The sequence below is a fragment of the Lynx canadensis genome, chromosome C1 (assembly GCF_007474595.2).
Source record: "Lynx canadensis isolate LIC74 chromosome C1, mLynCan4.pri.v2, whole genome shotgun sequence".
Classification (NCBI taxonomy): domain Eukaryota; kingdom Metazoa; phylum Chordata; class Mammalia; order Carnivora; family Felidae; genus Lynx; species Lynx canadensis.
Window position 1 is genome coordinate 57,739,368 of NC_044310.1, and position 18,158 is coordinate 57,757,525.

The 18,158-nt window shown below is 35.5% G+C and overlaps 1 protein-coding gene and 1 non-coding gene across 2 annotated transcripts in view; one reads left to right on the forward strand and one right to left on the reverse strand.

Annotated features, from left to right (window-relative positions):
• The window catches only part of LOC115521426 (leucine-rich repeat-containing protein 7), a 119,098-nt gene extending 101,709 nt beyond the window's left edge, over positions 1 to 17,389 (forward strand). The window contains exons 13-14 of the mRNA XM_032594322.1: positions 158 to 232; positions 15,973 to 17,389. Coding sequence (XP_032450213.1) covers positions 158 to 232; positions 15,973 to 16,080 — 183 coding nt within the window. The 3' untranslated portion in view covers positions 16,081 to 17,389. The remainder of the gene's footprint in view (positions 1 to 157; positions 233 to 15,972) is intronic.
• On the reverse strand, positions 13,007 to 13,136 carry LOC115522654. Its single transcript, XR_003971540.1, has one exon. It is a non-coding gene; the product is annotated as a small nucleolar RNA SNORA51 (small nucleolar RNA).
• Positions 17,390 to 18,158: the final 769 nt, after the last annotated feature.

The following is an 18,158-nucleotide window of genomic DNA, read 5'->3' on the forward strand; positions in this document are numbered from 1 at the left end:
GTGGTACCTTGCTTAAAATGCTGTAATAACCTTTGAAGCTTACATATGTAAACTTTTTCTAGTCTGTCTTCATTGTTTCTATGTGAATGAAAAAATTTTTTTTAACTAGGGCTAGTTCTTGATAATAATCCTAACCTCTGTTACTTCTGACTTATAGGGTATCTTTGTTACTAGGGTTCAGCCTGATGGACCAGCATCCAATCTGCTGCAGCCTGGTGATAAGATCCTTCAGGTAAGAGAGATAAAAAGCATTGTTTTCAAATGACAACATAAAACAAATATGTATCCATGTTATTAAGTTGAATGACTTGAATTAAATGATTGGCAATAAGTCCTTCTCACATTTTTTATTTGCCTTTATTTGGGGGGGGGGGGTTGAGAGGCAAGTCAGAAACAAATTCAATCTCATATAATTCTTTACATTCCACGATTTGGCATATGGTAGATGGTCTGCATATTTTTGTTTATATGAATACTGTTATTTGGTAATGGAAGAAGAATTGAGACATACAAGAATCTATGCATAGCTATCAAATATGAGTCATGAGGTACCAAAATAGGGTATCTATGTGACTTTGGATGAGGAAGAAGGGACTCGTCCATATTTAATTCTCAACAGTAAGCTTATTACTGTTTGAAAACTGTGAAACACATGGTTATATCTCCCTCCTCCCCCTTCTCAGATGCTTGAACAAGCACCTATATATAAGATGACTTATTAAAATGTACTGTCTGAGAGAAAGGACTTTTTCTCTAACTTAAAGCTCTGTGGAACAGAAAAGGGTCACTCCAGTAAACAGCTAAGTAAATGCTTGGTATAACCATTTTGCTTTCTTTGTTCCTCTCTCTGAATTCACTTCTGCTTAATTATTTCCTACACTGCAAAGAAAGGGACTTAAGTATCATCAGTTTATTTAAGCTTCAGTATTTTGACTTATGACCCCAGAAATTTCTCGCTATATCACTAGGCGGAAGTATCTTTCATCACAGATATTTAAGAATTTGGAGCAATTATGAAATGGTTCAACATAATCTATCAGGACACTGGGAAGAAAAGACATGTCAGAAAGGATCCTTCTAGATTGGCTCTGCAAACATTTACAACAATGCAAGGGCCCAATACAACTCAGCTCTGAGGAGATCTTCTATCTATTTACCAAACACTTTCAAAAAGTTATAGGAAAGTAGAAAACCTATATAACTATATATACATATATTTTAATATTTTATTCCCAGAAATATTTTTTTTATTTTTTAAGTTTATTTATTTTGAGAGAGAGAGAGAAAGCACAAGCAGGGGAGGGGCAGAGAGAAGGAAAGACAGAATCCCAAGCAGGCTCCACACGATCAGTGCAGAACCCGACGTGGGACTTGAACTCACCAACTGTGAGATCTTGACCTGAGCAGAGATCAAAAGTCAGATGCTTAACCAATTGCGCCACCCAGGTACCCCAGAAATATTTTTTTAATGTTTACTTATTTTTGAGAGAGAGCTTGAGTGAGGGAGGAGCAGAGAGAGAGGGAGATGGGATCCAAAGCAGGCTCCGCGCTGAAAGCACAGAGCCTGATGAAGAGCTCGAACTCACAAACCTTGATATCATGACCTGAGCCGAAGTTGGGTGTTTAACTGAGTGAGCCAACCAGGTCCCTGCTCAGAAATATTTTTAACTAGCAGGATCATGAAAACTCAAGTTTTCAAAAATCATAGTTCTCTGAAAAGACTATGGGTTGCTCCGACGTGTAGCATTGTCACAGTAGAAACAGCATCCAACAGGTTTGAGTCCAGTCCATGAAGACAGAAGACCAAGCCAGCAGTTGATCTCTAGAGTTAAAATATTGAAACAAAATACACACATAAAATAATCTGAATTTATTTTTGCCATTTTGTTCTGTAAGTTCTATATTTTTGGATTTCCTAAATAGCCCTTTGATCTTAAGCATTTTATATCATATCTATGGGACTCACAACTGTGTAGAATGAACTGTGGTTTATGTTATATCTAAGGTCCTCTCAGCTTAAATATTCAACTCTTCAATGATTTTATAAATTTCGATGGAAAACAGTCAAGAATAAATTAACAATGTAGTTTCCTAACACTTGGTAAGTGCTACTGTTTAGCAAAGGAAAGGACTAGTTTTGTTTTGTTTTTTTTTTCTCTACTGAATTTCAAACAATTATTTTGAATATCTGAGCCTGAAAAAAAGGTAGGCAGTTAATCTCAGATCTCTGATCTTTGGAATGCCAGGCTGCTTAGAGAAGTCTCCCATAACTTGAGACAAGGCGAAGAGTTGTCTTCATTCATGACAGAGGTAGCAAAAGAAAGATTTTTCTCTCTGGATTCAGGAGAATCCAGATATAATGCATAATATATGTTTATGTTACATGCTAAAATGTTACATATCCATATATCTATAGGTAGGTGATAGATGATGGTAGATAGATGGATAATCAGTATAGATGAATACAGATATACTGAATAAGGGAAATGAGAAATCAGTGTCTAGTCTCAGGGTTAGAATACTCTTCTCTAGCTGTGCAATTCTAGAAGGCTTATATGTAGGAACATGGGAGTTTAGTATTTCTAGTCCTTAAGAGGTATACAGCAACAGCAAAGTGCACTAAGGAATCATTTCCTAATGCAAGAAGTAGGAAGGAATCATAAACCCAATCTGTTAAAAGCCAAAAATCTGCAGAAGAGCTGCACCCGGGTTAGCCCTTCTCTCCACAAATGACTATGAAAGATGTAACATTTTATTTTTTGCTTTGGAACTCATTTGTATCAAGTACAATAAAATCAAAATTCATTTTCAGCAAAAGAAAAATGCACATAGACCTTAATCAAATGAATTACTATATTCACAGTTTTACTCATACTAGTTAAAAAGCAGACGTGGGTTATACTTTCAGAAAGAAATAGGAGGATCTTTGCTCCTTACTGGAGCAAATTTATTTACAAGCCTTGTTACCAATGTAACAGCCTAGAAAATCAAGGTAAAAGGAACAAAGAAATAAACAAAAATCAACAAATGAGCTCCCTAAGTGATGGGAGTTATTGGGTTTGATCTAACCCAGTAGCAAATAACTAAAGAGATATTAAGTAGCAAAAAAGATATGCCTTTCCTAAATCTCCACCAAACCCCAAATTTATTATATAAGAGCTGTCCCCTTCTTTGTCTAGAACTTATTTTACCCACTATTCTCTTCTTACTCTGCTATGGGATCAGGAACATGTCATAGGAATTACATGAAGAGGTGTGCATGAGAGGATGATCTTAATTAAAATATATTTGCATGATGTTTCCGACATTTCACTGTTCATTTTTCCAGAATAAATACACTATAATTAATGAGCATATTCAAATGACCTACTGTGTTTAGTGAGTCATGTTGCTTTATGAACCTGTTAGATGAGAAGCTAGCGCCATGCTGGGAGACTTGAACCCCCCCAGCCTCATCTTCCTACGTAAAGTCAAATCCTACAGGAGTGAGAGAGAACAATAAAAGCACATTCATCACAAAAAAATTATTAGATTGAACCATGTGAATTTGCCAATATTTGACCATTTTTGAAGTAGTGATTTTGTTGGTTTAACATCATAGTTTCTTTTTTTTGTAACGTTCTTTCCAGTTAAAAAAATTTCAGTCTAACTTATTATACATTTTAAATGTAAAATATGTTAAAATGTAGAAAATGTAGGGGTCTCTGGGTGGGTCAGTTGGTTAAGCATCCAACTTTGGCTCAGGTCATGACCTCGCGGTTTGTGGGTTAGAGACCCACGTTGGGCTCTGTGCTGACAGCTCAGAGCCTGGAGCCTGCCTTGGATTCTGTGTCTCCCTCTCTCTCTGCTCCTCCCCTGTTTGTGCTCTCTCTCTCTCTCTCTATCAAAAATAAATAAAAACATTAAAAAAATTTTAACTATAGAAAATCTATTAATTATAGTTATTCTGTTGAAAAATGAATAGACTAGAGAAAATAATATATTGTACTTGATATTTAACATGATTCACAGTTATAGCATAATGCTCATTTAAGTAAGTATATTACATATTATATTACATATTATATTTATAAGTATAATATTCTACTATATGACCGTAGTCAAAATATTCTCATTTGTCTGTCCACCCCTAGTCCATACACAAGTGCCTAACTTTGGCAGGAGAAAAGAAATTAAATGATTTATAAATACTTATTAATGACATCCAAATTTTACCAGTCATCAAAACAGATTTTTCTCATATAAGGTATACTAATATGATACATAATTGCAGATCATTTCATACTCTCTTCTACCTTACCATAATTTTAAGAGTTTCCCAAAATATATTCCTGGTCTATGGCTATATCTCTAAGATACCAAAATAAAATAATCAAAAGATATGATAATTCAAAAAAATAAGGTATTTCCCCCTTGTTTTCTAGTCATAAGAAACTCTGGTTGTACAATTCATATAGACAATTCAAGAACCCACTCTCAACAAACAAGCCTATCAAGTTTCAGCTAGCTGTCAGTAGGTTGTTTGACTTGGAGTGTCTTATCAAGAGAATTTACTCTTGATTGAGCAGGAGTTGGGTGCCTTGGATGGCTCAGTCAGTTAAGCATCTGATCTCACAGTTCATGAGATGGAGCTCCGCATCAGGCTCTGTGCTAAGCAGCATGGAGCTTGCGTGGGATTCTCTCTCTCTCTCTCTCTCTCTCTCTCTCTCTATCAAAAAAAAAAAAAATAGAGAAAGAGAGTGATCAGGAGTTACCCCAAGCTTAACAGGGAGGAGAAAGGAGTATAAGTAGCAGGAGGAATAGCTGTGGGCTAGCCTGGCAACACTGTTAAGGAGCAGAGGTGAGAGACTCAATTCAGAATGAGTGAGTGTGGAGTTCAAAGAGAGAATACTGGAGAGAGAAATTGCAGGCTTAAAGAAAGAAAATCCTAGAATTTTAAGATTTTGTACTGAGTTGGAGAACTGAAACACGAAGGGGGCTTAGAATGGGGAGGAGGTGGTGAGATACAGCTTTCAAGGCTCAGAATGTGAGAAAAAAAGTTTAGACTTCCCAAAAGTCTAAATGAAATGTCCACAGATGCCTGAATCTGTCATATACAGATATATAGTGTTGTATCTGTATCTGACCACCGGATCAAACCTTCCTTGTCTGAATGGAAGCTTTATACATCTTTGAATGACCAGTAGGTATGGTTAGCTGCTAACAGTGTTATCTTACTTAGCTTAGCATATTTCTTCAACACCTCAAAACAAAGTGCTTCTGAGAAGCCATAATTAATGTCACAAAGCCCATGCACTAAATATCATGCCTTTTACTCATAAGACCCGATTTCATACTTGGATACTTGGAATCTTTTGCCTACCTTTCCAGACCACCAAGGAGAAACCCTCTGGATCCAGGCACATCGTCAGAAGCAGGAAGTCATAGCTGACAGTTTCACTGTGCAGGAAGGGAGAGAAACTTCTTTTATTTTTTTTTTCACTATATGAAATTTATTGTCAAATTGGTTTCCATACAACACCCAGTGCTCATCCCAAAAGGTGATGATCCTCCTCAATACCCATCACCCACCCTCCCCTCCCTCCCACCCCCCATCAACCCTCAGTTTGTTCTCAGTTTTTAACAGTCCCTTATGCTTTGGCTCTCTCCCACTCTAACCTCTTTTTTTTTTTTCTTCCCCTCCCCCATGGGTTCCTGTTAAGTTTCTCAGGATCCACATAAGAGTGAAACCATGTGGTATCTGTCTTTCTCTGTATGGCTTATTTCACTTAGCATCACACTCTCCAGTTCCATCCACGTTGCTACAAAGGGCCATATTTCGTTCTTCAAGAAACTTCTTTTAAAAGACAGAAACAAAATTCAAAAAGTACAGCAGGGTCATTAAGTATAGACTATAAGGTGTTTCCCAATGGCATCCCTTAAATTATCTGAGCCACCTCAGATTCTATCCCTTGCTTCAGGATTTCACAATGTATTAAGCATTTCAGACCCTGAAAAATCTTTCAAACTTATATTTCCCAACATATTTAACCATACATCCCTCTTAATAACAACATCAATTAACTACCTCCACAGAACACACTTTAAGAAATGTTTCTTATAGAAGCATCTAACTGGACCCACAGCTTTATCCCACAGAGAGTTCATGTTCATAATTATCATCATGAGTCATTCAGAATGGGTTAGAGTATATTCATGTCTCTGAATTTTTAAAAATTTCTCCCAAAAAGGCTACAAAAAGTAGAGTGAGAAATTTTCATTATGGTTAAAAGGAAGTATGAGACTCAAAAAAAATAAATTTAAGGTATTTGGAAATTTCACTAAAGCATTTCCCAGCAAGGTCAAATGAGTTAATGCTTTTCTTTATGATTTTATTTGGTGGTTGAAAATCAAAAACATAAGAGAGGCTGGAGGGAAAGGTGGGGGAGGGGGTCAGTAATCATGTCATGTCATTCTTAGTGTTTAGAGAAACTATTGCTTATAATGATGTGATACATTCAAAGAATAAGATTTTTTGATACAATTTGATTAGAAGACAACAAAAAATTATTTTCAAAATTGTTTATGATTTTATATGCCAGAGTTTCACTCCATATCTCATTCCATTTATGAAGTTCAGTACAGTCAGCTAATAAAAGATTGAGTAAATACTTATTGTACATCAAAAAAATAAGAGATAAGGAAAACAGGTAAACCAACAAAAACAAGTTAAGCTCATTAGTCTGCCTTTAACTTCCATAATTTGGCTGAAATAAAAATAACAATTAAGTACCTCTATTGTATCTTTTATATCACAAGACAACCCTGCAAGGTATCTACTGTTGACAGAGGTTAAATAACTTATTTGACCTTCTTCCATTATACAATACTGGCTTTACTGCAACAAATTTTACTGATAGCACCATATTCATCACATTTGCTATTTATATATTTGGAAAATATGTATTAAACGCCCACTGTGTACAAAGTATTGTGCCAAACAATGTGAACAATGTAATAAAGAATGTGACTAAGTCCCTGGCTTCATACAACCTAGCCCAGGAAGCAGACATGCCCAAAATTACCTGAGCAGAAAACAAAGAAGGAAGAGAGGATAGATAGAAGGGGACTTTAAACATTTAATAAAATCAGCTCCCAGTCTGTCTTCTTTTAAGAGAAAATGTTTTACCAAATGGAAACCAACATGGCTACAATGAGCCCCTGAAAATGAGAAGTTGATTTTGCAGTTCGGTTCACTTCGCAGTTTCTATTTCTTTTAAAATAAATAACATCTATCTTATCAGGGAACTGCTCTGCAAAACAAGGCAGGGAACCCATTTGTTAGAGATGCTCATTTAAGATGTTTGATAAGAAGAAAACAGCATTCTAAAATCAGATAAATAAGTAAATGTCTTCAAGATGACTATTATCAGTTCCGAAATTTTTTAAACTTTTTTTTGTTAAAAAATTTTCTTAAGTTTATTTATTTATTTTGAGGGGGAGGAGGCAGAATCCCAAGTAGGCTCCACACTGTCAGCACAGAACCCAATGCAGGGCTTGAACTCAAATACCATGAGATCATGACCTGAGCCGAAATCAATAGTAGACACTTAACCAACTGAGCCATCCAGGTGCCCTCCATGCCCAAACTTGTAAACCAAAAATTGACAAAGTATTTAGTTTAGTTGAGTCTATTCTATCTTAACATGTCTTTTTTGAGCCTGAATTCATGAAATATTCAAGCAGCAATACATGTGTGCACTTCAGATAGAAGAGAAATTCTTATCTATGTTTTATTCTATAAAGAGTTTTTAATACTAAAGTAAAAGCCATTAAGACTTCAGACTTCTCACATTTAAAAAGCTCTGTGTAAACTTTTCATAGGAACTCTCCCAGAATTTAGGATCTATAGTTCAGATTTTTGATAGAAAGGAAAAGTTTCCAAATGACTTGGCATAAAGTCAGTGTAGTATTGATTATGCAGTATATTCAATTCCAAATATATGCCAATATTTAATGAGAGCACTCTATCAGATTAAAATTTTGAAATGAGAATTAATTCCAGGTAGCTAATGTGAAACATATTTATAATTATTTAAGATTTCTACTGTTTCTCATAATGTCTGGCTGTCAGGATTAAACACCATGAAGGCTTGCCCTTATAACTCTAATATGGTTGCTGTATTTTTTTTTTTTAAGTTTTCCCTCATTCCAAGAGCCCAGGCATTCAAAGATATTAATGTACTAATGTATATCTAATATACAAAATACATGCATATGGGGTGACTGGGTGGCTCAGTCTGTTAAGCATTCGACTTTGGCGCAGGTCATGATCTCGCGGTTTCCGAGTTCAAACCCCATGTTGGGCTCTGTGCTGACAGCTCAGAGCCTGGAGCCTGCTTCAGATTCTGTGTCTCCCTCTCTCTCTGCCCCTCCCCTGCTCACACTTGTCTCTCTGTCTCTCTCTGTCTCTCTCTCTCTCAAAAATAAACATTAAAAAAAATTTTAATTAAAACTGCATCTATGCTGACCCTTTAAATATTTGTCCTTGAAGGTGAGTTTCAATCAACCAAAAATCACACATCTGAGTCTCTAATTCCATTTCTTTTTTGTATCCTAAAAGAGTCATGCTGTCCGTCTTATTGGATAATACCACCTACCTTTCGGCCAAGACTCCTTAGCAATTAGTTTTTAAATTTAAAGCTTTGAATAATAAGGGTACAACAAAATTCCTGAATCTTGAATTACAGAATCCTCTGTAGAAGTTCTATAGTATAAACATCCATAATTTATCCATTTAACAAAGCATTTACCAGAAGGAAATCAAAGATAGATCTTGGAAGGAAAAAAAGGATGAAATCCAGAAACCAAGTATGTTTTATAGTAAATTGATTACCATAATTGCAAAGCTCTACTTTTTGTTGTTATTGTAAATATTGTTTTTCATTAACCCTCCATCTTTCCATATCTAAATCATGCAAAGGGGCAATTAAAAATCATTTTATGGCACAGATATCAAATGGAATTTTTAAAAGGTAGGATATCTTCTGGAAACAATACAAAGATTATACAGTAAAATGTTCCTTTATACATTCAAATCGGCTAAAGCCAGAAATCCATTAGCCATATATTCTGGAAGCATAAAATTTTCAGAGTATCTTTTCATTCCTAAATTTTTTTTATTAACTTCATTTTAACTTAATAAGCCATTTCATTTATTTCTCATTTTTTCATTAAATTGCTATTTCCTCTAAAGTGCACACATTTTATTATAATCCACAATAGACACTGTGTTTATATAAACATGTATGTGGCCAAATGTGGCAATGTATTTTAAAATTTTATTAATTTAGCTGGGGCACTTGGGTGGCTCAGTCAATTAAGCACCCAACTCTGAATTTCAGCTCAGGTCATGATCCAGCCAGAGTTTCCTCTGGCTTCACCCTGCCCAGGCATAGTTCACCATCTTTCGGGTCCTAACACGTGCGCTCATGCTCCACCTCCCCGGCGTGGCGGGCGAGACGGGCCAGTGGTGTGCTCTCGGCTTGTAGGTTAGAGCCCCACACCGGGCTCCACACTGGCAGCACAGAGCCTGCTTGGGATTCTTTCTCTCCTCTCTGCCCCTCCCGCACTTATGCACACACGCTCTCTCTCTCTCTCTCTCGCTCTCTCTCTCTCAAAATAAATAAATAAACATTAAAATTTCTCTAATAAATAAAAATTTCATTAATTTAACATATAGTCTTCCAACCATCTTTTGCATTTCCATTATGTATATCCAAATTATGAAATGCACAAATGTAGGTTATATGCATCACTTTCAAAGCATCATTGGATTTATACCTTGCAATTAATATTGCATAGTACTGTCCTTTATTTCCTCAGCTCTTTTTCTAGTCAGACACATAAGACAACCATAAGTATTCAAACCCCTCTTCCAACCCTTTCCATCATTGTATCCCCCAGCATCAGGTCTAACATAATGTTCCATATCAAGAAATGGTTCAATTAATATTAAATATTGAATTCATGTAATGAACCTAAAACAGTCATTACCAACCTCACAACATCCAATGGGATGAATTATGCCAAGATGCAGAGTTGACATCTGTGACATAAATTCCCACCTAGTCACTAGCACTCTGAGCTTGGATATTTCATGTACTGTCTCCGATCCTCCTCACATTTTCATCTTTAAAAAAAATTAAGGTTAACTAACAAGAAAAAAGAAAAGTTCCTCTGACATTTTGTCCTTCTGTTTGTGACTCCATGAAAATTCAAGAAAATAATAGTGACGTAATATTAATAGTAGTAGCTAACATTTGATTGATTTATAATTTGCCAGGCTTAAGCACCTGACATATATTAACTCATTTAATCTTTAGTGAACTTTCTAAAATAATGTGCTTTCTGATCTTTCAGAGTCCTCCTGGTATTTTGAAGCCATTCCCAGGCAGTCCTTAGTTGTGGCATTTTGAACAGTCCTCTTGAGGTTCACCAAAGCTTGGGTTTTAGATCCAAAACATGTCTGGGTACTAAAATTGCATGTAGAGTCCTAGTGTTTATTTAACTTGGTGATCTAAGTTATCAATCTGCTTATTTCCTTCTGGAAAATCAGCCCTGTATTTGAGTTTCCAACCACATAACTCTCATCTTTCACTTACAAAGCATGAAAACAAAAAGCTGATATTTAAAGTGATATTGAAAGCTCATTTATACATGGGATCTTTCTAGCCTTGAATTAGAACCCGGACTGTGATTCGGAACATCTTGAAGCCTGTTTTTTGGAAACAGACCCAGATACAAGGCCAGACTTCATCTAGCTATTCCTTTTCCCTGCTTTTTTACTCTGCTGCAGAAAACTAGGGTTCACTGGGGCCACTGGAAAAGATTTTACTTTCTTGGATTTCCTGCTACTTTATGAGCACAGTACCTTGATCCCCCTTCATGACAACTCTTCCCAGTTATTCTCTTCCCGGGAGCTCTCAGGAACCCAGCTTTCCTATTCTCTCCCCTTCGTGCATCGGTCCCATGGGAACCTCTGTTCTTTAGTTCTGCCATCCCTGGGCAGGAAGGATTAGGCTCTGCTTTACCTTCCCCGTCCTTAATTCAGACAGGTTTTCTTAGATGCCAAGGTCAACAGCAAACACTATCTCTCAGCTCTGCTCTCCATGTCCCAAGCTGCAGCCCCCTCATACTCCCCTGGTTAGATTTTCCTTCTTTCACAGTGTTCCCTTTTAAACTTATTTTCTGATAAATCTCTCAGCCTTCCATGTGGTGAATACCAAACTGCAGTAAAACCTAACCTCTGTTGCTAATACTGCCATTCCGACCTCCTTCCTGAACTCTACTCTTTTGTTTCTAAATATATGATCAATGTTTCCCTTGCACACATTGCCATGACCTCAAACTCCATTTTCATTTCCATTTTTCATTAATTGTATCACAGTTTGATTCTTATTTCTTATACCCATGTTCAATGAGATGCCAAATTTATAGATTTTACCCTAAAATTTTTCTCCTTTTTTAATCCATTTCCCCTCAAGTTTCCTGGCACTGTCCTAGCAGATAGCCTGACTTAGTCTTTCCACTTTTGAGAGCGAAAGCTCACATATGGCTACAAGAACCCAATTAAGCCAGAGTTAATACTATAATAAGAATGAGAGATTCAGCATTTCTGGAGATGCTAATTTAGGATTAAATGTTATTTCTACCAGTATTTTTAGAATGAATTAAGTTAATCCTGATAGGAATCTGAATGAGAAGTTAGGTTTTGCAGTGAAGAACAAAATTATGTCAGGAGGTGATATAGCAATAATTTCAAGGGGAAAATGTTCATTATTTTAGCATAATCAGTGAAATGCCAGCTCAAATCGATGGAAGCAATTGTAGTCTTATTATTTCAGTGAAGTATTGAGAGGAATAATGAGAAGAAATATTATGGTATCAGATTATTCAGCCCTGGCTGTGTGGCCTCAGTCACTTAGCTGGTCTCTCTGAGATATAACTCTTTCATTTATAAAATAACAGGATTAGCTTAGATCATGCTTGCTCTCACTCTCACGTTTTCTCTCTCTCATTCCCGCTCTCTGTCTCTCCAGAAAAGTTCTGTTTAAATGTTTCACATACTGAACTATCTCTCTTCATTTTGAAGAAAGGAATCTATGAACTAACCCCACATCCTATCAAGCCCCTCCACATTAGTTTAATCTTATGGTTGCTTCTTATGCTAAAGCCTAAGATCTCAACTCACTGGTATTTTTATTTTTAAATTCTCATTAAAATGATTACATACCTGGATCATATAAAAACTCTTTTCCCTGCATCGATTGTTGAAAAATTTACTTGAAAGAGCCAATTGTTCATGTGTCTAAGGCTGGAGAGAACCCCAGCCTTGAGACAAAACATTGATTGTGGCCCTTCACTAATCACATTCTTGCCAGATGTGACTACCAGGGAAACTTCTTATGTACCTCAGAGAAACAACTTCTCTGGAAATTTAACCTCTCTCTTTTCCTTCCACTGAGCTACGCTAGTACTTTATTTATCTCTTCTGATATTAATTCAATTCAGCAACTGCTGAGTCCTTACTACAGGTAAGGCATTTTCTACATTGTTTTTAGTTGTGTCCATGGCTAATTTCCCCTTCCATATAGTCACCTCTTTGATGGGAGCGTCCCTGTCTCATCTCTTTCTTACTTCCTATCCCCAGTGCCAAGCACAATGCCTTGGGCACAGTTAACACGTAAAGATTTATGTTTGATTGAAAAAATGGTGGAAACAGAGCAACCTTTTTTGAAGAACTTTTGATAAAAGTATCACTAAAAATTAACAGCTATGATTAATTTGCTATCTGGGTTCTGTGTCACTTATGCCCTTAAAATTGGTATTTTTTTTTTTTTTTTTGAAGAGCCAGCCACAATCCCTCCCTGCCCAGTTGCTATATCTCAAAGCTACAGCCTCAGCTCTCTCCATTTCTATTCTTTGCCTGGAGAATAGGGAACAAGTCAGATTCAAAACCTCAACTCCATGTCCCCCCATTCCCAACACAGACGAGGCAAAGCACTGGGCTGGGGTGTATATGGGTGGATTTACTCTGCCTCCTCTTTCTGTACAGTCAGTATAAGAACACAGCCTGTGGTAAGCACCAGGAGGCTCAAAATTGACATTATTTTGAGACTAGTAGTTGCTAAAACCAGGAACGGTGAAGTCTAATGGTGGACAATATACCATTGATGGCCTCCAAATCCCAAAACATTCCTTTTCCCTGAAACACCAAGATATTTAAATTTCAAACAATGCTCTGAAAATTCTTGGTGGGTTTGAGTTCATTCCAATTTCCAGGTTCTGAGTCTTCTGATAGAGGAAATCTGAGCACTCACAAAGTTATTAACAATATTTAACATTCAAGGACTCCATGGTTAAAATTAAATTTAGAAGCACTTGGCTGGCTCATTCCGTAGAACATGTGATTCTTGATCTGAGGGTTGTGAGTTCCAACCCCGTATTGGACATGGAGCTTACTTAAGATAAGTAAGTAAATAAATAAATAAATTTATTTCACAATTAAGGTATGCCTTTTGGTCAAACTGAAGCATTAAGGTAGTTAGATTATTCCTCAAAAATAAACATACCTTTCACCCAAGTTTGCTATTTTCCTCATGTCAGATACAGATTGAGAATAAAAAGAATGTACCATATGCTGTGCTCTCTCTATTCCACATCACCGTCTAACCAGAAATAACATCACACAGAACCCAGTTGTCTGCTTTTAACTATAACTTAAAGCAAGAAATTTGGGCTGTGTAACAAACCCAAAGTTCTACCCAATTACTGTTTCCTGCCACTGCAACAGCCAATGCCAACCTTGATAGGCATTTCAATTAACTAAATGTTATTATACATATTAAAGGAGATATAGATAGATGATAGGTACAGATTTATATATATATATATATATATATAGAGAGAGAGAGAGAGAGAGAGATGAAAAGAGTAAGGAAAGAGAGAATGAGGGAAGGAAGGAGGGAGGGAGGGAGAGAGAGGGAGATTCTTTAATTCAAAATAAATTTAAACTTCTAGTTATATGGGTTTTCATGGGTTTACATTTTTGTGTCCTAGTATTTTCCTTATTTGTTAGATGTACTTTGGTTTAAAAAATGCAATATTTTAGGACTTTCTTTTTTATCACATCATTGGCCAACCAATTTTAACAAACTAGTGATAACATATATTGTGTCCCACGATTTTCATCTATGATATAAAGACTATCCAGTAATGCTAGAAAGCTGCTGTTTTCAATCTTATTTATTTGTTATTTATTTATTTTGAGAGGGAGAGAGAGAAGATGAGCAGGGGAGAGGCAGAGAGAGAGAGAGGAGAAAGAGAATCCCAAGCAGGCTCCCTGCTGTCAGCGCAGAGCCAACATGGGGCTCCATTTCAGAACTGTGAGATAGATCATAACCTGAGCTGAAATCAAAAGTGGGAGGCTTACCCAACTGAGCCATCCAGGTACCCCCTACTCTTATAAATTTTAAAAAGTCAAAAACAGTGAAATATCTTGAGTGGTTATGTGAAATATTAATCATATTTTAAGAAAGCATTTAAAAAATAAAACAAAAAAGGCAATGGATTCCCAAAATTAGTTTCAGCAAATTGAAAATTGAAAAACTCAACCAATTAACTGGCTCTATTGTACATACTTTGCCAAGTAGTCAATTTGGCTGACTCTTCCAAATCAGTGGCGTCCCAGCCTATAAGGAAAACAGTTACATAATTGTTGCCTATTAAGTTTCCAAGATTTATTCCTACCAAATTCCAGTAAGATTGGGTTTTATTTTGTCCGTCATGACAGTGAAGGTTTATGGGATCCACTTTTGTATATATTAATAATAAAAATCATTCCAATCAAGAGAATCTGTAATTTAATGTAGAGAAGAAAAATTAAAAAAAAAAAGAAAAAAGAACCATGAGCAGTCACTACAGAAAATTTTTGAAATGTTAAATAATAGTCAGTTGGAATCCCAAAATTGAAACCTTAGGCTAATTATGTTTACAGTGGACTTGGGGGGCAGCCTGGGTGGCTCAGTAAGTTAAGCATCTGACTCTTGATTTCGACTTAGGTCATGATCTCAGCGTTCAGAGGATAGAGCCCCACATTGGGCTACACACTGACAGTGTGGAGCCCCTGCTTGGGATTCTGTCTCTCCCTCTCTCCGCCCCTCCCCCACTCTTGCACACTCCTTCAAAATAAATAAATAAACTTTCAAAAATGGATTTTGAATGCATAGATTGATGATTCTTAACTAGAAGATGGCAAGCATCTTCACTGTTACTAATGTCAATGTGCTTTACCTCTGAGGGATCGATCTCTTAGGTATATTAGATGGCATCCTTGAGAACCACTGGTATAAATAATGAATATACTTGGATTTAGCAATGGGAGAAATAAAAATGATCTCTTTCGTATAAAAATGCATAAACTAAGAACTTTTCAGTAAGGCAAAATAAGATTTAATAATACTATGAGTGCACAATCATGTGTGTCATGAGTGAAATATTTGACCTTGCCGATGGATTTATTCTATCAGAAATTAAATGGCAAGAAGGCAATGGTCCTGTGGGCACTTCCAAAACATCTCAACTAAGTTCCTGCAAAAAACAAGCAAATCAAAAGAACAACCACAGAACAAGTACCATATTTCAAACACATTTGGCTCTTATTCACCAGTGTATCTCCATGATTAGCAGAGTGGCCAGGACAGTCCCAGATAGGACATACCGGATGCTTCATAAATATATTTGTTGAATTAATAAATTGAGTCATACTGGATGAAATTAATTCGTTGTTTCCATAGTTACAATTCTGTGAATTTTAAAAACTGATAACTTATGGTTGCTCAATACTCCCTTGACTCCTATGATGAGAAACAATGGTGAAGTGACATACAAGTATCTTGCATTGATTGCCCTGTTTTATTTGTGTGTTTACAGGCAAATGGACATAGTTTTGTACATATGGAACATGAAAAAGCTGTATTACTACTGAAGAGTTTCCAGAACACAGTAGACCTAGTTATTCAACGTGAGCTTACTGTCTAAATATTTTTTATAAATAGTGAAGATACGTCTAGCCAGACCTAATGTTCAAAAAATAAATTTATACATAGAAACAAATTTTGCCAATTGCTGGACCAATGGCAAACATTAGTGCCAAATGTATAATACTATATGTTAGCACTGATCATCCTTAAAAATGTTAACTATATAAATATGATGTTCATGTGGTTATGTATTAGTTTTAATTGTCAGCCTCTGGCTGTGCATTGGTGCAGTTTTGTTTTTGTTTTTGGTTTGTTTTTTTAATCAAATAAGTTTCTTCTCGAAGTGGATTTCATATAATTTCAGAGCACGGAAGCACATACAAGCTCTTTACGAATTCTGCTCTCCATCAGAAACACTGCCTCAAAGTTGTATATGCCTTTATATAGAAAATACAAATATAAAGAATTGTAATTCCCATAAAATATTTCTAGCACAGGTATATGTTGGCATATATACAAAAAGAATATAGAGAAAAATAATATTTTCATAAACTAAACATCTCGGATTGAGAAAGAAACTATATCTTAAAATAAGACTTTACTATATTGAATCTTTTTCAATAAAAATTACATGATAATGCCTTATGAAAGTAACTGTACATATGGTATAAAGTGTTTATATTTGGTTCCATATTCATTTGCTAAATTCTCATAACACAGAGTGAAATATTTCATAAATTAGCCATTTATCTCTGGGACCTGAATAAAAATAGGACAAACTAATTTGTTCAATGCCTTTAGCTAATTACAATACACAGAGTTAAGATACAGACTAAAGGTCATTATAGATAAATCTTTTTCACCACAAATTTAAGCAGTGAATGATGGGTGGCAGGAAAGATATTGCTTTATTTCTTTCAAATTTATGTTGATTATAAAATGTAGCCCCTGTGATTTCTTTACTTGTAAATGTGGAATTTATTTGTGTGTTGCTTTATCTAATTTGCTACTTTTAAATCATTTAAAATGAGTTTTGGAGATTGATAAAATTTATCATTAAGAAAGACTGTTGTTAGAAAGTTATGGTGGATGATTAAAAAACTTTAGTATTTAAATATGAAACTGCAAATATAATTTCTCAGAGCTGTGGTCTACCTGTAATATTAATTTCAGTGCCTGTTTTTGTGGGCAAAAATAGAGAAAATACCTTTTTTCCAAAAAAGTTTCAAAGTATATAAAATCCTGAGTCTGTCTTACTGGAGAGAAAGACAAGCATAGTTAATATAGAATTAGTTATTTTTTACATTAGAATTGTTTTCCTCTATAAATGATCAAAATTCATTTTATAATCCTTTAAAAATATTTCTTTTATATATTAGTCATTAATTTGATTAAAATGTTCATTTGAAATTCCAGAATAATTTCCCAGAGTTGGTTGTATGCATGTTCCCCCTCATAGTTCCACATTATATATATATTATATATATATAATGAATTTAGTTTATATGCTAGCGTTTCAAGTATTCTATAAGGATTTTCACAATAGTATCACATATTGATGTCACCAAAGCTCTGAGAGTAATATTTGTAAGTTAACTGTTTTATGGGGACATTGAAAATACTGTATTTTTGTAGGGTCTATTAAAATGAGTGTCACTTATTAGAAGTACAGTGGTATTTTTTGGCAATAGAATTTGTCACTTGAAGGCAAATGATACTTCACTTTATAGATGATGCACTAATTTTGATGTTGCTTTATGTCAGGGTGACATTATACCATGATTTTATAGGGTTTGACATTTAGCAAATGATTAAATGATTGGCCTATTTAATATGTTTCCCAGAAGTAACTTTTAAATGCATTTTAATATATTGACAGTTTCTGATGAGAAATGTCTTTCAGAGCCTAATTTTCTTTGTCAAACACTCACACCAAACCATGGTACCACTGTTTCCAGCTCCTAGTATAGAATGATCGTCATGAATCAAGATAGATGCCCCCCACCCCGCCACTGGCCTCACAAGATCACGTAAAGGAAAAACAAACTCATGGGTATAGTTTGGTGGCAATGAAGCATCTCAAGTCATCCCATCAGTTTTGTTTAATCTTTAACAGGAGAGGTGAGAGAAGAGCCA